Source organism: Topomyia yanbarensis, chromosome 2 (assembly GCF_030247195.1).
Source record: "Topomyia yanbarensis strain Yona2022 chromosome 2, ASM3024719v1, whole genome shotgun sequence".
NCBI lineage: Eukaryota > Metazoa > Arthropoda > Insecta > Diptera > Culicidae > Topomyia > Topomyia yanbarensis.
In genome coordinates, this window is record NC_080671.1 from 64021366 (window position 1) to 64044969 (window position 23604).

At 37.7% G+C, this 23604-nt stretch overlaps 1 protein-coding gene across 1 annotated transcript in view; it reads left to right on the forward strand.

Moving 5' to 3' along the window:
• The window catches only part of LOC131679510 (uncharacterized), a 100897-nt gene that overhangs the window by 20870 nt on the left and 56423 nt on the right, over nucleotides 1-23604 (forward strand). The window contains exon 2 of the mRNA XM_058960247.1: nucleotides 14652-14827. Within this exon, the coding sequence (XP_058816230.1) occupies nucleotides 14652-14827 (176 nt within the window). The remainder of the gene's footprint in view (nucleotides 1-14651; nucleotides 14828-23604) is intronic.

Here is a 23604-nt window from a genome sequence, read left to right on the forward strand (position 1 = left end):
ATGTAGACTCAATGTATTCAGGATAAAATGCCCACAATGTCACTGAACAACACAGCACCCGACCGACGTTAATTCTACGTGTCAACTCATTCGTGACTCTCGTTTCGGACCCAGCTTTACTTAATGCTTGGTGGAAGAAGTGTGGCACAACCGGAGCAGGTCAGCGTCGGTGTGTGTGGTAAAGCAAGGGTTTTGCATAGATCCTTCTTAGATTTGATTTTTGGGACAGAATAGCTATACGTGCAAACTGCATACTCAGTTGCCCATCAAGGGTTACGGCTACGGGTCAGCAGAACAATGATCATGACAAACTAGTTTCTATCCGAGATATGAAAGTTTTGCAGTAACAAAATAACCCGACCTGAAAGGGACCTGAACCTTACCGTATTTTATTGTTATTAATTTTGACAGGGGCACCCGGACAGTTACCGGGCTGCAGGCAAACGAGAAGCCAATTTCTATGCTTATTTATGTTTCCATCGGTTAAGTGTTTTGTCATTATTTTGATTTGAACTCATTATGTTGTATGTACAGTTTAAACCATCTTTAGTTAACAAACAGCTGTGATTTGATTGTAGAGCCCCCCGCTCCGGATCACCATCATGATGCTACCTATCACACAGTAGTTCCTGTAACCAGGCAGGGACGATAAAAACGCTTCATTCAGCACATTCTGTGTCTGTCTGCAAACACGTAGGACTATGTGATGCTCCTTCATTTGGAATATGTCCTCCTACATAAGTAGGAACGGGCTCCGAAGCAATCCCATTTTTCATACTTAATCATGTTTTAAATTATTCGTGTAATCTCCGGTCCCCAATCTGTGGGTCCATGAAAAAAGGGCAATGAAATCTGCCCTGCCATGACTGGGAAAAATAGATTCCTCTCTTTCCACAAGCAGGCAGTGATATCTACTCCACGAAGAACAATAGGTCACGGCGGAAGCCGGAATAGATTTCCATTCGTGGTACGAGTTGTTCCTATATAACAAAGAAGGAAAATGAGGTCGTTTCTTTAGGCAAGCATTTCCTACCTAATTGATGTTTGCTAAAAGATTTATTCTAGACATAGGCTACAAATCGTTTATGACAAGTTGTCCATCTCACTACAGTTGGAAATTTTACGAGGCATTATAAATCTTTCTCTAGGGGACAGCTAGAACTCATCGGGAAAATTTTACTAGCATGTCTTCATGCACACTTTAATGAATTAAAGATCTGTTAAAGTTTTGCGAACAATCATCTCTTGCTTTCAAACCGGAATTACACTGCCACCAAAAAGCACAGTTACCGTTACAGCTTTTCATGTGAACGTAGTATTAATATTGAACACATTATTTATTGCAGCCTTAATTATTGCAACAATCTTTTGTCTCGGCACGTCGCATTTCGACGTAATTTTCATTCTGTTTCCATAAAACATTCGTGGTGTAACCTATTTGTTGAGGTATGGAAACAATAGTATGAGCCCTTCGGCTGTAATTTCAAGCAGACCCAATTAACTCAGGGAAGAATTAATTTCGCGGTGTGAATATTTTTGTGATATGCTTTAAACCTGAAAAATAACTGTAAAATAACGATGATGTAAAATATCGATGTTTTGCCTTTCTGCTGTAGAAAGGATATGCAATCGTTCTGAAAATCGGGTTTTCAACCGAGGCCCCGATATATGTATGTGACCAACATTTGTACATCAGTGGACCCACATCGGAGATAGCCTAACCGATTTTATCAAAGTTAGTCTCAAATGAATGGTACAACTTTCTCATAGTCTGTTAAACAGTGCGGTCACGCATGCAACTCCCATATAAATTGGAATCAGCATGTTATCTAAAAGATGCAAAACTAATGCACTAATGCCCAATCAAACCCACATTGACTAAATTGGTAAGTTAGCACGAAGACAAAATAGAACTAGTTACTTAAACTAATAAAGTGAATTTTTTTAAGTGCTCCAGCGTCGACACGTAGTTCGTGGCTGGCGAGCCATTAGAATAGCCATTTCCACAATTTTATTGATGACTAAAACCAGCCATGAATTAATAGTTTGGAGAGTTGAAAAAGAACCACCACTGCACCACTAGGTGGATTTAAACAAATTTTCCTTAAATAATATCGGAATTTGTGTTTCGACTTCGTCTCATCAGTAGCATAACAGACCGTTATGGTTGTGAGATAAACATTAAATCTTAACTATCACACCATTTGTGTGCGCGCCTAAATTTATGGCAGCGGAAATTCAAAAATTTTGGTTTGCTGGTGAGATAGCGACATTGAACATTTATTTTCGGCTAGCGGACAAACGCAAAGCCTGTTCTGTCTCTCCCGAAGAAAAAGATTGGAATGTAGCCTGTTTGTTCAGGTCATATAATTTTTCTTTCGTTTTATTGAGGTTTTAACCATAAGGTCATTCACCTCTTTTTTCGGTTTATCACTTTGAAAAATCTCTAACCTTATTTACGGGGTTGGGCATCGAACACAGGTGAGCTGCACACAAGGTAAACGAATTATCAACTGCGCTATGCCCGATCCCGTCACGAATATGCTTTTTTGTTTTCTTGTTCCTCGTTGTCAATACAGAATGTTGGTTTACAATTACTGGACATAATAAATAGCTGAACAGTCGTTGTTTTGACAGTACAGTGTGATGTAGTTGAAAATGTTGCAGTTATGTTGTAATGTTGTAGACACTTATGTTTAAGTGACCGAAAATTAAAGTCGCAATCACTAGACATTTTTCATAAAACCCGTTTCAAATATATTAGGATGTGAAAATCGGATCAAACTTCAAGCATGAAAAACGGACCTGGGTTCTCCTCTGTATGAGTTGGATAAAAAAGCCTTCGGCATAAAAACTGGAAAAAATATATTCGATTCTTACAAAGTAGTTTTTTAGTCGACTTGCTGAAACTTTTAGAATGGCACGATATACGGATGCTCTTCCGTACAAATCTTTTATCTTTAACCGGTTTCTACACTGGAGCTTCATCCTTCCCAAGTATTGCGGATAAGGATTTTTAATGTGATTGTTATACTAAAGGATCACAGTTCTATTTTCACGCTTGAAATTTTTTCTGATTTTTGCGTTTATATATATTTAAAGCCGGTTGACCGTAGTGTGTTCTGTCCTTGTGACTTTTAAGGGGGCGTCTGGTGTAAAGTGCTCAAACCGAAGGTTATTTGGTTTGCGATTTTAAATGCAAGGTAACAATGGATTTTTACGTATTGTTCAGATTTATTTATATATTCATTGCGCACGAAAAAAAAATTCAGTCACGCAGACATACGGGCATTCCAAGCGCAGACGTCCAACCATTTCCACGTCGAGGAGCGCCGCGGCGATCACGATAACTCTCGATAAAATTGTCTGATACGAGAAATTCAATAGGTGTTGTAAAACTTATACTTGTAGTTAGTCGATGAACCACAAAAAAAAGAAAAAAAAAGTTCAAGTTTCGGAAAATGGCTTCATGCAAACCGTTACTGTAAAATTCGGTCACTTTTCTGCAAAATAATAGTGAGAAATTTTTTTATTCAGTTTTCTGTGGTTCATCAACAGACTACACATATTGGGCACCTTCATAAAAAATCAAGTCACTTCGTTGATTAGTTTTTGAGTTATCGTGTTCGCCAATTTGAAAATCGCGCTTTGTTGTTCTTGGTAATTCACTACATTGGAATATACAGATTAAAAAGACGGAGGGTACATAGGGTACGGGGTACGCTGCGGAGACTAACTAGCTAACGATCAGATATTAATCGAGACTATCAACTGACGAAGAATTACTCCAGTTATCGTGTTCGCCAATTTGAAAATCGCGGTTTCTAGAACAACGCTATTAAAGGGTGTCCCACATCAAATTGCATCACGGAAAAAGCGCTGTAGAAAATGACAGATTAGGTATTTTCTCTTGAAAATTTGGACAGAAGTAGTTTAGAGTGTATTATTTACACTGTATTTTTATCGTTGTCAGTTTTTCGAAAATTGTTGCCGATAGATTGAAATCTGCTTGTGTTATAGCAAATATGGAATGCATGGCTGTTTACAACAAAAGAAGTTTAACGTGGCCACAGAGATTGCGGGAGACTATTCTAGAGGTTCAATACCAAAAATTAAGCGGATAAAAAAGGGGTCGATTTCATTGTTCACTACACCAGACTTCCCATTTAATTTCGGTCGCTTATTTTACCACTCAAAAACTATTATACTTCGCCAACAGAGGAAGAAAACATTCAATACCCAAAATCAACTACACTTGCGTTTTTTGGCAATGAGCGGAACACTTGTCGATCTTGAGTTTCAAAAATATCATACAATCGGATGATTCCAGTACTGTTGAGTTAGTTCTTTTTGTATGCGCGAGGAATAACTCTTCTTTATTGTACTTTTCACCGATCGCCGCGTAAATTCGCTTGTTAGCGATACGGGCGAAAAGCGATATAAATCAGCGCATACTTCAGCAAATATTATTTTCCTTAAATGTTGAAATAATTTCGACGAAATGTGAGTTCTATAATTCATGATAAGTTGGAAGATAATTCTCAATGGAAAGGCAAAAGAAATATTTCGTTATTAGGTTGGCTTTTTGGGTTTAGAATGCATGTCGTCAGTAACTAGCAGCAACTTGGGCCTAAGTTAGACGGTATATCGATATATAAACGAACTCTTGTTTTCTTAGTTAGGGATTGATCCAGTAGAGAGGTCCTGGGGGTCCAGACTCCCTGCGAAATATTTATGTTGTTGAGAAATTTTAAGTTAGTTTCAATAGTTTAAAGTTTCGGTGTCGGTGGTGTACTGACAGTGTTGGAAGAAATAATGAATTTTAAAATCGTTATAACTATTTTTTGAAAACTCGCAGCTAGTTACCGTCTTCGACAAAGTTGTTAACCAAGGTTTGAACTATAGTTTTATAAAGCTGGTTTTTCATTTTGAGTGAAATAGCGATCTTTATAGATGTAAATGCAAAATAATTGATTTCCCCATTTAAAATTCCATACAAACTTTGAACGCAATACGCAAACCCGGGAAGTAACCAACCGCTCCCGAATTTTGCACATGAATTTGGAACCGTATAAAGTACTTAAAAAGTGCTGTACTGAAAAATGTCATATGTCGAGCCACTCTACTGGCCAGGTGTGTGTAAATGAGCGGGTCAACGTCATTGTAGATTGTGGCGAATTCTACGATTTAGGTAAGAGTTCGTGCTATACTACGATATGCTTTATATATTTTATTTATGTTATTTATTTTATTTATGTTATTTATTTAATTTATTTATTTTTTTTAATTTATTTAATTTATTTATTTTATTTTATTTATTTAATTTATTTTATTGCTTTTATTATTTTCTCGATTTAATTTTTTATCTATTTTATTCAATTTATTCATTCCTTTCATATAATCCATTTCATCCATTTTTTGTTTCATTCATTCCATATATTTTGTTCGATTTATTCATTGTATCAATGTTGTTCACTTATTTTATTTCATTTCAATGATCCTTTTATTAATATTATTAGTTTTATTCATTTCATTAATTTTTTTTATTTTACTCATTGTATGCATTTGGTTCATGTTATTTATCCCATACATTTTATACATTTTATTCAGTTTGAACGTTTTATTAATTTTTTTTATTTTATTAATTTCATTAATTTTTTTCCAGTTTATTCATTTTATTCAGTTCTTCGTTTTATTATTTTTATTGATTCTTTTCAGTTCTTCCTTTTATTTTTTTCATCCAATTTGTTAGTTTGAATCAATTTAATTTATTCTAGTAATTTTGAAACTTCTTGAAATTGCCCAATGTTTCATTCAATGAGCTGAATCAATTTAATTTATTTATTCTATTATTTTGATTTATATTATTGATTCTACACATTTTATGAATTTGATAACTTTTTATCCAATTTTTGCTTAAATATTTTTTTGATTTCGTTTGTTATATTGATTTTCTTTAATTAATTAATTCTACTGGAGGTATCATTCGTACTGAATTCGAAAGTGTATTCATCTTACCACTATGGGTGCCTACTTCGCACGAATTATGCAAACTAATGAATGATCCCAATTTGATATGTGTAAGAAATGTCTCATCTCACCGTTAGGTGGATTATGATGGTTGTTGAAAGCACTTTTATACAAATTGAACAACTTCATTAGTATATACCTCAGGAAACGAATTGGGAAAACCTGTTTTAATCCACCTAGTGGTGCAATTGTGCCTTTCTCATTTATCCAAACTATTATTTAATGGCACGACTGTCACGAACCTGATAAGCAACATGTCGATACTGACACACTTGAAACAAACAAAAATATAATATTTATATAGCTTAGACAGCGTGAGTTCAATGTTGTCTTCATGTTAATTTCATTGTTGAGAAGGGAAGGGATATAATTAGTGGGAGAGGGAGGATGCATCGGGAATCATCTAACTTATTTCAATATACGGGGTGGATGAAGGGAATACATGTGGGAGGTTGTTCTGAGAGGGAGGGGGCGAGAGAGGGCTGGGGGTTGAGAGGTAGGAGGTGGAGGGGTAGATGGAAGGTTCAAAATCGAACTTCATATTATATCTACCATTTGAGACTAGGTTAGTGAAATTTTGTTGTCATCACCGAAGTGGCTTTATATCTGGAATTTGCCTGAAACCCCGGGACTTCCGGAATTATCGATAGTGGACGCTACATTCCAATAATTTTTGATTCGCCATTAGTGATCTAGGCCTGCGAATCGAAGTAAATTAATGTTTATTTCATTAGATTTTAAACCTATGAGGTATTACAATTGTACCGGTTTATAAGAGAAATTCCTATGTGACCGCAATTACCAACCTGTAACCCCGGAACCAAAAGTCAGAAATGAATGAAATTCAATAGCAGTCAATAGGAGTATTATATCTATCATTTGAAATCAAGTTTGTAAACATCGGTTAATATTTTGCTGGGAAATAGGTGTGACATTAGCTCGGAAACTTGGCGAGTTCCCAGGGGGCATCAAGATCCGTCATAGGTGACCAATGTGGTCAGAACTACTTCAATTGATCATTAGTATTCTAGACCCGCAAATCCAAGTAATGTTGAACGTATTTGAATATGAATTACATTATTCGGACTTCATAGGGTTACCAGTTTATATGGGAATATGCTGTGTGACCACACTCTTCAACCCATAACTCCGGAACCGGAAGTCCGATAAACTAAAAAATCAATAGCGTCTTATGGGAGCGTTCATTTGAAACTAAGTTTGTGCAAATCGGTTAAGTCATCTCTGAGAAAATTGAGTGACATTATTTGACACACACATTCATACACACATACACACATACATACATACACACAGACATTTTGCGATCTCGACGAACTGAATCGAATGGGATATGACATTTGGCCCTCCGGGCCTCGGTTTGAAATTCGATTTTTGGAGTGATTGCATAGCCTTTCTTTATATGAGAAAGGCAAAAATAGGTTACGTGACTTTGAATTCCTCAAAATATCAATTTGAGTATTTTCTGTTTACTATACTTTTCTAATACACTAGATTTAACACTACCGGAATGCCGAATTTCATGATTGTGCGACAATATCGACTGTGTCAGTGACACATTGGTTTCAGTCATTGGTTTCATATTTTAGTATGTGCATGAGATAATAATTATCATTTTACTCCGGAAGCCGTTGTTTGGTTCAGTGTAGAGACAGCGCAGTGTCTGCCCTGGTGTAATTTCAGACAGCATGGCAGCCATGCATATTTTCAATCCCCCCGTTATCGCTAGCAGTGTGTAAACCTTAGGCAGTAAGATTTATGCTGCTTTATTTACATTTTTCGGAAACAGTTCTCTCTCAACGTTAAATTAAAATTGTTGTATTTTGACTGTTTCCGAACAATAAGTGCATAAATAGTAGTAGGAAGAAGAATCCCAGCACAGTACATTTTCACAGTTCAAATTTAATAAACCCGCTAGACGAACATCACAACGTTTTGTACCGATACTTGCAAGTTTAGTTTTAAACCCGTACGTAATAAACTAATTTTGAGACATTCAGTCAAGTGACAGTAATCGTACCGGATCGAAATAAGTGCAGAAATCCCTAAAGATAAATTTGTAGTGATATTTATCGCCCCATACTGCATACCTACCCGTGCCTGTGCTCCGCGCTGGAAGACCGTAATGTTACTTACCCGTTTGCTGCTCCCGTTGATGATCCGTTGTTCCTGAAAAGAAGTGCTGCTAAACGAAGGAAGTTGGTTACTCCCGTCCCGTCATTGACCGCTGTTCCTGAAAGAAGAAAGGTTACTTACTCAGTGATACCTACTGTTGATGATCCGCTGTTCCTGAAATAAATAGGCTGCTAAAGGTGGAAGAAAGTTGAGTGCTCCCGTCCCGCCGATGATTCTCTTTTCCCGAAAACGAGATCGGCAAAATAAGAAGGTAATCCCGTCCCAAACAGAAATCCTGCCCCAACAGCCGTAAAAGAACTTACACGCTACATTCTTTTTATCTGTAGAAAGCGTCAATCTTATTGACATCATTTGGTTATGCTACAAAACTGTCTCGTTTTTCTGACGAAATAGGAATCCAACGAAAAATATATAAATAGTTTAAAAACACTAAGGTTTTTTTTTACACGGGGGATACGTACCGTGTAAAAAAACCGTGCAAAAAAAAAACCGCGTTAATTGCGAAATCCGTGTAAAAAAACCGCGTTAATTGCGAAATCCGTGTAAAAAAAAACCGCGTTAATTCAGAAAACCGTGCAAAAAAACCGCGTTAATTCCGAAAATCGTGCAAAAAAACCGCGTTACATTCAATGCAAAAGACTTAGACGATTTTAGGAAAAGGGATGATTTCGGAGTTTTATCAAAAATGTTCTAAGTCCTTTTGAAGGCAAAAGACTTAGACGATTTTTGAACAGGTTTTTTTTGCACGGATTATGCAAGTAGCACGGTTTTTGCTTTTTCCAATTCCTTAGGTTTTTGGAAAAGTGGAAACGACGGATCTTTTGTCCCGCACTTTAACAATATGGTTGTTTTCGGTACAGTGTTAACGAGTAGGCACCAAATATCGATGTCTGAGGCCATTTGGAATACCAAGATGACGACTTCCGGTCTAACAGAATTTTCAATAACCCAATCAGTATGCATATTTTCCGAGCGGGCCTAATGAGCGCATGATAGAGATCAATGTCTGAGGCCATTTTGAAATACAACATTGAGACTATCGGCTTAGCGATATTCTGTATAACTCACAACATGGAGTGTTTTGGAACTGGATTGACAAATATGCAGTTGCCAGAGGTCTGAGTATAAATATCCAGCGTAAAACAAAAAGATACATTTATTTTTGTATATTTTGCATTTATAAGATAAGAAAAATGTGCTCATGAATGGATTTACTCGAATTTGAGTTGGTTCGTCTGCTAGAGCTCATCGAGCGAATCTTCATGCGAGACTCAAAGTCGAATCAAAAAGCTGACATAACCAGGGGGAAATAATAAAATTAGGTCTTCGCTGTATTATTAAGGGGGGCGTCTGGTGTAAAGTGCTCAAACCGAAAGTTATTTTGGTTTACGATTTTGAAGGCAAGGAAACAATGTATCTTTTATGTAATGTTAAGCTTTAAATTTGTACGTTTATTCTGTACGAAAAAAATATTTGCACGGCCTTATTCTGCGCGGCGTGTGACGTGAGACGACGAAACTCACCTCACTTTACGTGACTTTTCTCACCCGATTCTGAGAGTCGACTCGGGTGAGGTGAGATTCCTCATTGCGGTTAAATGGGAGTCTCACGTCACCCGAAGTGACTCTTCAGAATTGGGTGAAGTCACGTAGAGTGAGGTGAGATTAGTCGTCTCACGTCACACGCCGCGCAGAATAGGGTCGGCAGCCACGCAGAGCCACACATACGAGCGTTCCAAGAGTAGACGTCCAACCATTTCCACGTCGAGGAGCGCCGCGGCTAACACGATGACTCTTAATAAAATTGTTTGACACAGGAATTTAAGTAAAATTTGTAAAGCTTAGACTTGTAGTTACTCGATGAACCCAAAAAAAGTTCGAGTTTAGGAAAATGGCTTCATGTAAACCGAAAAATCTCATATTTTTCTGTAAAATTCGTGCACTTTTCTTCAAAATAATAGAGAGAACAATTTTTTCATTCTGTTTTCTGTGGTTCACCGACAGCCTACACATATTGTGCATTTTCATAAAAAAATCAAGTCAATTCTTTGATTAGTTTTTAAGTTATCGTGTTCACCAATTTGAAAAACGCTATTAAAGGATACTCCATATCAAATTGCATCACGGAAAAAATGACGTGGAAAACAATCCATTTGGTATTTTCTCTTAAAAATTTGGGTGGAAGTAGTTTAAAGTGTATTGTTCACACTGTATTTTAATCGCTGTCAGTCTTAAGAAAATTGTTGCCGATAGATTGAAATCTGCTTGTGTCACAGCAAATACGCGCGAGGAATGCATGGCTGTTTAAAACAAAAGAAGTTCAGCGTGGTCACCGAGGTTGCGGGAGACTATTCTAGAGGCTCAATACTAACAATTAAGCGGATAAAAAAGAAGTCGATTTTTTGCCCACTACACCAGACGCCCCCTTAAGATGAATGAGATGTACACTAAAGCAGAGATGATGCTTATAGAGATGCGCGAAGACTGAAGCCAAAAGTTCCAATCGAACCCAAAACAACGGTTCCAAACTAGCAATGTAAACAAATATGGCGGATTTAGGAAGTAATGCGTGGGGAGTATCGAGATTGAAATGAAAAGAAATGCATGTCTGCATCCTGCATCCTCGAAACATTTTTTCTAGTGCAACGAAAAACATGTAGACAGGCTCAGTAACGTAAATCAATGCGTTTCCAAGTTACATGATTGAGTATTGTGGGAAATATTTCAAAAAAGGAATTCGCCAAGCATTCATTAAAACTACAAGTCACTCGCTGTTTACACAATATTCCTGGTTGCCAAAACTAGCAGACAAATAATTTGTAAAACCGTGCAGCCAAATTTACTGTTTTTCTCGCCGCGTGTCTTTATATTTAAAACATCGTCTTGGCACTAAAATAGAAGTCACCATCTTAGATGAAAACATGACTTCCGGAATTGACATCCGGTATCTATTCATTAACGCTATTACAAAAATTCTCACATTGTTGTGGTAATTGAAAATTTTACTAAACCGAAGTAGCCATCTTGATTTTCGAAATGGTCTCAGACATTGATATTTGGCACCTACTCGTCAATCCCGTTCCAAAAATACTCATATTGATTGGGCTTTGGAGAATTCCACAGAACCGGAAGTCGCCATCTTGAATTTCAATATGGCACCAGACATCGATATCTAGCGTCTATTCGTCAATTCCATTCCAAAAATACCCATATTGATTCGATTTTAGAGAATTCCAATGAACCTGAAGTCGCCATCTTGGTTTTCCAAATGGCCTCTGACACTGATCTCTATCATGCGCTCTATTAGGCCCGCTTTGAAAATATGCATGCTGATTGGGTTATAGAGAATTCCACTGAACCGGAAGTCGCCTTCTTGGTTTTTAAAATGGCCTTAAATATCGATATCTGACGTCCACTCATCAATCCCGTTCCAAAAATATCCATATTGATGGGGTTTCAGAGAATTCCACTGAACCGGAAGTCGCCATCTTGGTTTTCTAAATGGCCTCAGACATGAACATTTAGCATCTACTCGTTAATGCTGTTCCAAAAGCAATCACTTCCACTTTTCCAAAAATCTTCGAAATTCTTTGCATTCAAAATGGAAAAGCAGAAACCGTGTAAATTTCAAAATCCGTGCAAAAAGAACTTGGTCAAAAACCGTCTAAGTCTTTTGTCTTCATAAGGATTTTTGCTAAAACCGTGTTAATTGCGAAATCCGCGCAAAAAAAAATTGATCAAAAATCGTCTAAGTTTTTTGCCTCCAAAAGGACTTAGAACATTTTTGCGAAACCCGTGCAAAAAAAATTGTTGAGAAATCGTCTAAGTCTTTTGCCTTTAAAAGGACTTAGAATATTTTTGCGAAAAACCGTGTTAATTGCGAAAACCGTGCAAAAAAAAACCGTGCTAATTGCGAAAACCGTGTAAAAAAGCCGTGTAAAAAAAAACCGTGCAAAAAAAACCGTGTAAAAAAAAAACCTTAGTGTATTATTAAATACCCTAAATGATAAAATACAAAGAACACGTTGAAAGCGCTCATTTTACTCGCAGGACCCTTACGAACCTGAAAAAAGCAATTCAAAGGCCTCGCACGAAAAATATTCAAATGAATACGTGATTTATCATTTGTTATTTGCCATTACCTTAAATTCAATCAATCACTAATCTTCGTTAATATGTTAGGTTCACTTCATTCTACTACCAACCGAATCTCTACGCCCTAGTAATCTGTCCATTTGTCTGAATTGATTTCGTGATTGGCAGACAGGGTACGAAACGTACGATTCCCTTCCCTCCGTCGCGTCGGTCACGCAACCAACCACGAGTCAATCAACACAGTGCAGGTGAAAAACAACCTGCCAACAGTTGCCTTCCAAACTGTGGAAACTTACTTCCTCCTGCCTTCGGTGGAATATCCCCCCACGGTGCAAAATTAATGTCCTCCATTCGATGAACACTTTTCCCGTTTCCAGCTCGGAAAGGATAGATCCGACGGTTGGGAATTCTGATTTCTGGCACCTTGACTGCCCCCAACTTAAAGCGGAGATTCAATTCCGAAACGAAGTTAGACTGATTGCCTTCATTGGGTGGTTGTTTATTGAATTGCGCAGAAATGGGAAAGCTCAGGACGGTGAAACGCTCTCGACGGACCGAATGTATCTGAAGACAAGCAAACAAAAAGCGAAAAACAAAAGTGCGACCCCCTCCGCCGCCGTCGAATTGGGAAATGTTCAAAGGGAACGTAACGATTCTTGGCACTTGTTCGCTTGTGTGAGAGGACCGCGATTTTATGGTTCGCTTTCACAGCGGATGCCCGCTTTTTCTGTGTTGGCTCGATTATTATGCTAATGTCCAACGTCCAAAACTGCGAATACGCTGCCAGCAAGGGGTCGGTCATTGTCGCAGTGATTTGGGTGTGTTTGTATGCTTGTTCTTCTGGAACCGGGAATTTTGTTTTCGAAGTGGTCGATTAGTCCCCAAAAGCAGAACCCCATCTCTCGCTAGTGTGCTCCTGCTCCCGTGAAGGGGTGGAAGAATTTTTATTGTTCTGACAATGTTGGTCCCTGCGGGACATAAAAAGAAAGATACCGTATATGAAAGTGCCGAGTGATGATCATGAATACAAGTGCTCTGGAGTTTCAGAGTAGTGAGTGTTGTTAGAAATTTTTGTTTTGTCGATTTCTTTACCGGGAGGAAAGAGGGGATTGAAAGCATTACATTTCTGCAATTTCCTATGCTTTTTACCTTTCTCATATAAAGGAAGGCTATGCAATCACTCTAAAAATAGAAGCTTTAAACCGAGGCCCGGAGGGCCGTGTATTATATACCATTCGACTCAGTTCGTCGAGATCGGAAAATGTATGTATGTGCATGTGTGTGTGTCACACAATTTTCTCAGAGATGACTGAACTTATTTCTACAAACTTAGTTTCAAATGAAAGGTATAACGCTGCTATTGAATTTTTAATTAATCCGACCTCCAGTTCCGGAGTTACGGGTTGAAGAGTGCGATCGCATAACAAATTCCCATATAACCTGGTACCACCATGATGTCTAAATAAGGTAATACATATTAAAATGGGTGCAAAACATTACTTGGATTTGTGGGTCTAGATCACTAATAATCAATCGAAATAGCTTTGACCACGTTGGCCACATGTGACGGTTCATGATGGCACCGAGGAACTTGCCAAGTTTCTAAGCGAATATCACACCTATTCCCCAGCGAATTATTGACCGATTTTAACAAACTTGATTTCAAATGAAAGATACAGTAATCCTATTGACTGCTATTGAATTTCCTTCGAATCTTATTTTTGGTTCCTGAGTTGCAGGGTGGTTAGTAATATCACATTGGAATTTCAGAAGCTAAAACCTATTGAAATGGTCACCAATTTACTTCGATTCGCAGGTCTAGATCATTGATTGCCAATCAAACATTCATTGAATATATTGTCCACTATCGACATCTTCCTGTGTTCGTGGTGGTTTCTCCGATAGCTCCTCGATGGCTCAAAATCTTTCGATGGATTTGTCCAGAGGCTCAGTTATCGCCAAGTTGCAACTAATTCTCGATGCCCCACCATTCAAATCCGTCTCGCCTACAGCTAGCCATCCGAAAACCGTATTGACAAATACTGGAATAGTGTTGTCGAATCTTCTAATTTGTAGCCGGCCACCATCGAGTAGGTAAAAATCGTAATAAAACCCGGCCCCAAAATAATGAACTCGAGATCAGCTAGTTTCATGTCCGAAGCAGGTTTCCAGTGTGCTAATGGTAGTGACGTAGAAGGTTGATTGCCCGTAACCTGCCCCAAAACCATCGACATTGAAAACTCCACTGTGCATGAGCTGACAACCATAGAAACCTCGCAAGAAATTTGCCTTCGTGACTTCCCTAGCTTGTGAACCGGAATCCAGCAGAGCTCTGGCGAGATGCGTTCGTCTCCACCTGTCCTATATCTTCAGGATCACCGTCAGCTAGCAAACATGCGAACCCCATCGCCATGTTAGAAATGGATGCGACCGAACTTGAAACCAAATCACCAGAGCTCGACGCATTGCCAGAAGATGATGGAGCAGCAGAACTGGCTCAATCCGTCACAGGAGTTGTACCAGAACCAAGAAATCCAGGGTGCAGCATAGTAAGGAACAAGTTCTGCACCAGTATTTCGACGGACAATCTCGTGCCAAATGATTACGTCCCATACAGTTGCTGCATAAACGTTTAGAGTTGGTGAACTACAGCCGTTTATCCACAGGTAAATTGTCGAACGCTGGAGTGGACACCTAGCAATCGAATGTTGTTCGCTGCACACAATGCAGTTCGGATCCGTATTTTCAGCCGCCGCGTTGACAATGAAATTCCTCTAACTCTTTCCACTTCGCCTTCAGCTTCTCCCGGCGAACCTCGATTTGATTCTCGTCCAGTATCTCGATGCTCATTAGAAATTTCTCCATTCGTAGTAAGAAGTCGACAATGCTGTCTCTGACGCGGATTTTGGCTTCATCTTTTTGGCCCTTGTCGACGACACCAGCGCGAATCGCGCGAGAACTATATTGTGTTGGATAGCTGGTCAGCCTGTCTACGAGGTCTTTTATATTTGAATTTCCAATCGGTGCATTTCAGTGGGATATCTTGCAATCGACCAAAAACGTATCGTATTCCTTGGACAATCTCTCTTGTGTCTCTGCAGCAACCATTCGAACCAGGTTTCCAGTTACCGAACCAAAACAACCAAACTCTGCAAACAATACCCCAAGAAAAGCACCTCTCGCACTGATATGTGGTTTGTTGGACAGGTACTACCTATTAGACCTCTTCAACGAGCATTGTATCGGTCCAACATACTTACCTTACCGTTTAGGCTAGAGCCTTGTTGTCTCTTGCTGTATGCAGAAGCCGTCTCCACTCCACTCGGTCCATTGGTGCTTGTCGCCAGCCTCGCAGTCTTCGAAGGGTCCGCAGGTCGTCCTCTATCTGGTCGATCAACCATGCTCCCTGTGCGCCCCGTCTTCTTGTTCCTGTAGGGTCGTCCTCAAGAACCATCTTCACCGGGTGGTTGTCCGACATTTTTACGACGTGTCCAGCCCACCGCAAACGTGCTATTTTTGCGGTATGCGTGATTCTTCGCAACACCTTTCGTTCGAAAACTCCAAGGGCGCGTTGGTCCTCAACGAGCATAGTCCAGGTCTCGTGGCCGTAGAGGACGACCGGTCTAATCAGCGTCTTGTAGATAATCAACTTCGTGCGGCGGCGAATTTTGTTCGACTGGAGCGTCCTCCGGAGTCCAAAGTAGGCACGATTTCCCGCCAAGATCCGTCTCTGAATTTCTCTGCTGGTATCATTGTCGGCGGTTACCAGTGAGCCCAAATACACGAATTCGTCGGCCATCTCGATTTCGTCACCGTCAATCCGAACTCGGGATGAGAGGTTCACATTGTCGTCTCTAGAACCTCTTCCTCTCATGTATTTTGTCTTCGAAACGTTGTTGGCAAGTCCAATCCTGCTGGCTTCAGCTTTCAGTCTGATGTACGTTTCTGACATCGCCTCAAAGTTCCGTGCCATTATGTGAATTTCGTCGACGAAGCCAAGAAGATAGACGGACTTCCTGAAGATCGTGCCATTCGTGTCTATCCCCGCTCTCTTCTTATTACACCTTCTAACGAAACGTTGAACAGCAGGCACGATAGACCATCACCTTTCCGTAACCCTCTTCGAGATTCAAAGGAACTCGAGAGTGTCCCTGATAATCGAACAACGCACATCACCCGATTCATCGTCGCTTTGACCAATCGTGTTAGCTTATCCGGAAAACCGTACTCGTGCATTATCTGCCATAGCAGATCTCGATCGATTGGGTCAAATGCCAATTTTAAATCGATGAACAAATGATGTGTGGATTAACAGCTACAATTCAACCCGAAATATCACAGTCAGAGCCGTAGCGTGCGGTTGGCCAGGTTGGCCACCGCCAAGAACGCCAACCTTAGGGGGGCGCTAAAATCTTAATCTGCTTTATAAAATAAGTGAGGTAAAGTCATGAAATCAGTCAGGATAGGAGTATCATTCCGAGGTACACAAAAAATTACTGTTTGAAAGTCTAACTGCAATGTAAAGCCAAAAGCAGGCAGTAAAAAGGCGTATAACTAAGACTACCAAAGACTCCAGGAGACTATGCTACGGTCCTGTTAGTCCCGACTATACAACGAACAAGACAATGACTTCAAATTTCAATAAAAATAGCGAGAATTTTTACAAACTTTGTCCTCTCGTTTTCTCAGTTTCATATGAACAAGGGGAACGGAAATGTTGTCATGGGCAGTAAAGCAGGCCACCTTTTTAAAACTGTATCAAAGACCGTAGAGTAAGCTAGATCAATTATCATCGAGAAGATAACCCGATGCCGTACCATGAAAATTGAAGTCTCCTCTATGCCGGAAGGAGTTCCGCAATATCACAAATTTGCCGATTCCCAAGCTAGGTCCAACCAATCCTGCACTAAGTTGAATAAGTTAAATCTCTGCTTGATCATCACATGAGATTTTTGGTGTTCTTGGAAGCGTTGGAAACTCTTTGTGTCTTCTCAATTGTCTAAGACCAGATGCTGTTTACTTGTTACAAAAACTCATTTGCTTGTTATTAGAGCAATACTGCATGCATGACGCGCGGAACCATGCCGACGATCCTTGTCGAAGAAGATGCAAAGCAGTCTCGCTCGGTGCGATTGTCACTCAAAATCTTCGCTCACTGGAGCAAGGGGTTATTAAAGAAACCAATCCCTACCTTCAGTAGATCCACGCATGCCAAGCTCGAATCGATAACTACTCCATCGATCTAAACTTTGGGAGCGGGCATATAAACGCGTTAGTTAGTCATGAAAGTCTTGTCGCCAGTACCGTCATCTGTTTACTTTAGATAAAATATCGCAATTCTGAGCTTATCTAGACGAACTTTCGAGATATCTGGCACAGCTGAATATTTCCGCGTCTTGTGGAATATTAAAATACTTCGTGGACTATTTTTGAGCCGAAAGAAGAATTGGTATGGTCGAGCCCAGTTCAATGTGTTTGAATTTAAATGGAAGCTCAGAGCCTTTGGCGACAAATCTCGATGGACATAGGTAGGTGTGCCATTTACATGTACACATATTATTGTTTGAAGTTCGAACTGAAAAAGAAAGCCAAAGTGAACATCAAAGAGGCGTAAAACTGAGACTCTGCCAAGGGCGCCAGAAGACCACGCTACGGCACTGATCACAGTAAAGAGTAAAGTTCATCGCAGAGGCTTGAAATCTTCGAAAGAATCTTTCGGAATGATTTTCTGAATTACATAAATGTTGTTGGGAAGTCAATAAACTTATATGCTTCACCCAATAGTGAGATCTAACCATTCTTACACTATTCATTTCATATGTGACCTGAAATTCAGGAAGTGAAAATGTTATCTGAAAGAAGGGCCTTACAACAAAATTGTAAAAAGAAACCTAAAACAATTAACAAGCTAATCATATTTATGCAAACTTTACATACTTTTGCTGATACCTGAAAGCCTTTCTTATCGAGATTCGAACTAACGACAACTCCTTTACATGTCTTTTATCACCAACTAATTGATTGAGCAAATGCAAAAAAAACGCTTGCACACTAACAGAATATATTCGTAAATCGCTACGAATTAGTTTCGCACAGACAATTTTCATAAAATATGCAAATTTTTAGTACATATGATGAATCTTTCGTAGTTCTATTGAAACACTTTTATTTTTTATTACGAGTTTTTCGTAAAAACCACTAAAAACTCGTAATAAAAATCCTGTTTTAATCCACCTAGTGGTACAATTGTGCCGTTCTCATTTATCCAAACTATGATTTAATGGCTGATTATGTTCAATATAACACTGTGGAAATATCTACTACATTCTTATTACACTTGACGAGCATACATAAGGGCACGACTGTCACGAACCTGATAAGCAACATGTCGATACAGACACATTTGAAACAAAATATAATATTTGCATAGCTTAAGCAGCGTGAGTTCAATGTTGTCTTCACGTTAACTAAATGGTGGAAAAGGGAAGAGATATAATTAGTGGAGGTTTTAACACCGAACTTCATGTTATACCTTCTCTTTGAGACTAGGTTAGTGAAATGCACAGAAGTGGCTTAGATCTGGAATTTGCCCGGAACCCCGGGACTTCCGGAATAATCGATAGTGAACAATACATTCCAATAATTTTTGATTCGCCGTCAGTGATCTAGACCTGCGAATCTAAGTAATTTGATGTTCATTTCAATAGATTTTAAAGCTATGAGGTATTACGATTGTACCGGTTTATATGAGAAATTCCTATGTGAGCGCAATAACCAACCTGTAACTCTGGAACCAAAAGTCAGAACTGAATAAAATTAAATAGCATTTAATGTGAGTATTATATCTTTCATTTGAAATCAAGTTTGTAAACATCGGTTAAGAGTTTGCTGGAAAATAGGAGTAACTTTATCTCGGGAGCTTTGCGAGTTCCCAGGGGGCATCAAGATCCGTCATAGGTGACCAATGTGGTCAAAACTACTTTAATTGGTCTTTGTTGATCTAGACCTGCAAATCCAAGTAGTGTTGAACGTATTTGAATATGTATTACATCAGTCGCACATCATAGTGTTACCAGTTTATATGGTAATTTGCTTTGTGACCACACTCTTCAACCCGTAACTCCGGAACCGGAAGTCCGATCAACTAAAAATTCAATAGCGTCTTATAGGAGCATTATATCTTTCATTTGAAACTGAGTTTGTGCAAATCGGTTCAGCCATCTCTGAGAAAATTGAGTGACATTATTTGACACACACATACATACACACGTACATACGCACATACATACACACACAGACATTTTGCGATCTCGACGAACTGAATCGAATATGATATGATACTCGGCCCTCCGAGCCGCGGTTGAAAAATCGATTTTTGGAGTGATTGCATAGCCTTTCTTTATATGAGAAAGGCAAAAAGTTTATTACGAAACGGTTTCATAAGATAAACGAATTGTTCGCTGGTATATACGTAAGTCGAGCACCATTCGTCAAACCGTTAACGTCATAAGAACTTCGATGGAGGAATAATATGGAATCCTTGTTACTATACGTCAGATAATTGTTGATCATCACGACGGTATTAGTCCGGCTACTTAGTAACAGTATCCGTGTCCGCCGGTTTCAGGAAGATTTCCTGAACCTCTTTCGCTTCCAGTTGATCCAGAATCCGGAGCAGTGCGGATTCAGTTCAGCCTTCGCGAACAGCTCGTTGGTTTTGTATGAGTAAATTTCAATTTTTCTCATAAAAAATAATATGCTATTAAATACGAAAACTTCTCTTAGATTAACGAAATGAATTCGTGTGAACAAAAAATTGTTCAGAATATACACAAATTTTTATTAAAATAAACAAAACATTTCGTTTCATTCACGAAAAATAATGTCGTTATCAACGATAACATGCGTGCAATGTGCACTGTATATGTGAAAATTTATGAAAGCAGCCATTCTTGTTTATGAAATGAACGAAACCTACTATTTATAATGCACGAAAATACTTAGTTGTACAAAAAGACGAATGAACTCGTGCAGTGCATGATCAATTTCATTATATTTACGAATTTATATTATCAGTGTAATGAATTATACCTGAATGGTTCAATCTCACTATTTGGTGAATTTAATGGTTATGTTATAGCACTAGATTCAGAAAATTATTCTGGAAAGTTCCTTTGAAGACATCAAGTTTCTGCGATGAACATGAAAATAATTGTATTCACAAAATTTGTTCAAAATTCAGTTTCTTTAATTCGTTTTTATTACTAAATTTGTTCAATGAGGTAAATGAATATTAGTCTGGCCGCGATTTGCAAGAAAGAAATTGAAGATAGTCATATCAACGAGCGCCGGGCTGAAAAAGTTTCCTTTTAACCTAACAAAAATACCTGCAAAATTTTAAATCGATCCAACAAAAATTAATGAACCCGAAAATGAATTGAAGTGAACCACATGAATTTTTAATGGAATTTTCAATTTTTTTCGTTTTTTTTCCTTATATAAATTATTTTAATACCATTAAAATTAATATGAAATTGCATATATAATGCTTTTATTGATGCGAGAAACAAATTACAATATTTTAGTTGCGCGCGGAATCGATCATTCCTAACCAGGAGGGTTCCTTACGTTGATGTACAGATGTTGACAGTAGTCAACATATGGTGGGCTCAGCCGCTTCTAGACCCATGCCTCACATGCTCTTGCATTGGGTTGTTAATTTTAACAAAAGGAGATGTTGGCTTGAATCTAGAGCGAATGACCGACAAGGTTAAAGCCCCAATAAATATACAAGACAATGCTGGCTTGGAAAAAAATTGCCGGCTAGAGGGGGGCTGTTCCTAACTTAATTGCGTGAAGTTGATTGCAATCACTCACTACTGGAACATTCCCTTCCTGCTGGAAAGCAGCGGACATGTTTCCAATTCACAAAAAAAGGGAAACAAATCGTACATAGATAATTATCCGGGAAAATCCGTATTAAAACAATTCGAGCTGGTTGTTTTAGATCCTTTTTTCTTTCACTGCAAACACTACATTGCAGACGACTAACACGGTTTAACGCCTAAACGATCGACAACGACCAACCTGCTCCCAGTACTCGGTATTTATGAACAACTCCTGCGATGGCTTCGTTCCTACCTCGATGGAAGGCACCTCCAAATCAGCATTAAAGGCTGTCTCTCTGCACCATTCTTCGCTACATCCGGCATCCCACAAGGAAGCCATTTCGGACCAGTAATATTCCTCCTCTACTTTAATGACGCAGATATCACGTCACAAGGACCCCGCCTTTATTTCCCCGATGATATGCAGGGCCGTAGAGAGAAAATGCGGGCCCGGGGGGTCCAACGTACGGGCCCCACCACTGTATATTGCCCGAGTACCAAAAAGCTAAAGTTTGAAATTCATTGGAGTTAACTGATATTCACTGAAATTTTATAGTTATGTACCAATTTTTGCTCTAGTTATTTGTAGTGTCAATGACGGAAAAATCGTAGAACTGTTTATACTTTGAAGGATTTTAAATACCTTTTCAAAAGTTTTGGTGACTTTGAAAAGAGCTATTTTTGTCAATAATGTTAGTAAAAGTAAAAAAAAAAATGGAAAGATTTAAAATGTAGCAATAACATAAATTAAAATTATTATCTAAACGACGATTAATGGAAAAATAAAAAAGGCAATGGGCAAACTGAATATTGAAAGAATGTACGAAAAAAAATAGCAAAATCAACCAAATAAACAAACTAAAGTAAATTGTAAAAATATGTATAATCGAGAAAAACTAAAACAGAAAAAAAATACTATTAAAAGAAAATAGCAAATAAATTGCAAAAATTAAAGAAGTCGAATATTGTTGAACAAAAGGTAAAAATAATAAAAAATGGGTAAAAGTAGGAAAATTTTAGTAATCAATGAAAATGAAAAAAAAACTACTAGAAAGAAACCAAACATTAATATAAAAATTCATAAACTGAAAAACTTGATGAACCGAAAATAACAAAATATATTCAACATCAAGAAAAATAAATATTCAATGCAATAGAAAAAGTGAAAAAACGTTAAGAGCGCATAAAATTAGTGGAATAAACACAGAAAACAAAAATAAAGTAACAATGGTAAAATTAAGAAAAACGACTAACCGGAAAATTTCGAAAAATTGGAACAATGAAAAGACGAAAATAAATAAAGAGATTTGGAAGGTATGGATTGACGAAAAGCGAAGCAAACTGACAAACTAGAAAACAAAAATATTAGAAAAACCAAAATGGTATTCTATAGAAACACACAAAATGGAGAAAATAACAAGAAGAAATTAATAGATTTCAAGTTTTAGAGAATTAAAAAAAAGCATTAAAAAAATAAATAAATTCAAACAACGAACTACACGTAAAATGAAGAGAAAGTACGGGTAATGTCAAAATTCAAATGTTTTGTATGGAAATAACAAAAAATAAATAAAAATTAAAAGTAAACGTATAGGAAAATGGTCAGCAGAAAAATTACTTTCAAAATAGGTTAAATGGAAAAAATGAAAAAATAACAACAATAATTAGAATGAAAGAATTGGTAAAATGTGAAAAAATAAATAAAATTATATTAAGTTAACAATGGGAGAAGATAAAACTACGTAAAACTAAATACTAGAGAACATGGAACAAAATAGGAAAAGGGTAAATAATGGAACAATAAGACAAATAAGGATGAATTTAAAAAAACAGTAAAAATACTTGTAAAAATGCAATAAAGTATGGAGAAAAAGAGAAAATAGAAAAAGGTTATGATAAGAAATAAGGGGAGTAAATGGACAAATTGACAAAAGAAACAAATAAAAAAGCAGGTTATTAAAATATGAAACAATAGAACAAATAAAATGAAGAAAATAGGATTCTATCGAAAAATTGCAAAGAAAATTGAATAACAGATAAATAAATCTATAAATTAAAGTCAGTGGTAGTGATAAAAAAGGAAAAAAAATTATATCGTGAAAAGATGGATCAAATAAAAATATGGTAAATATATGAAGATGGAAATAGTTAAAAAAGGCGGAATGTAAAAATTACAGAAATACAAAAAAATCTACAACTTGAAAAAAATCGATCAATGAAATTTTAACTAAAACAAAGAAAATGGAAAAAATACCGAAACATGGATCAAATTTCAAATAAGGATTGTGGGTAGATTTTACGCTATGCTAGTTTCGAAAACTTTCATAATCCTACGAAAAACGTAAATTTTCCTGTTATTTGTGTTGGTGTGTTAGCAGACTTTGAAGTATGTTATAAGAATGTTGTAACTGATTTCTAGTAAAAAGCACAAAAATAAA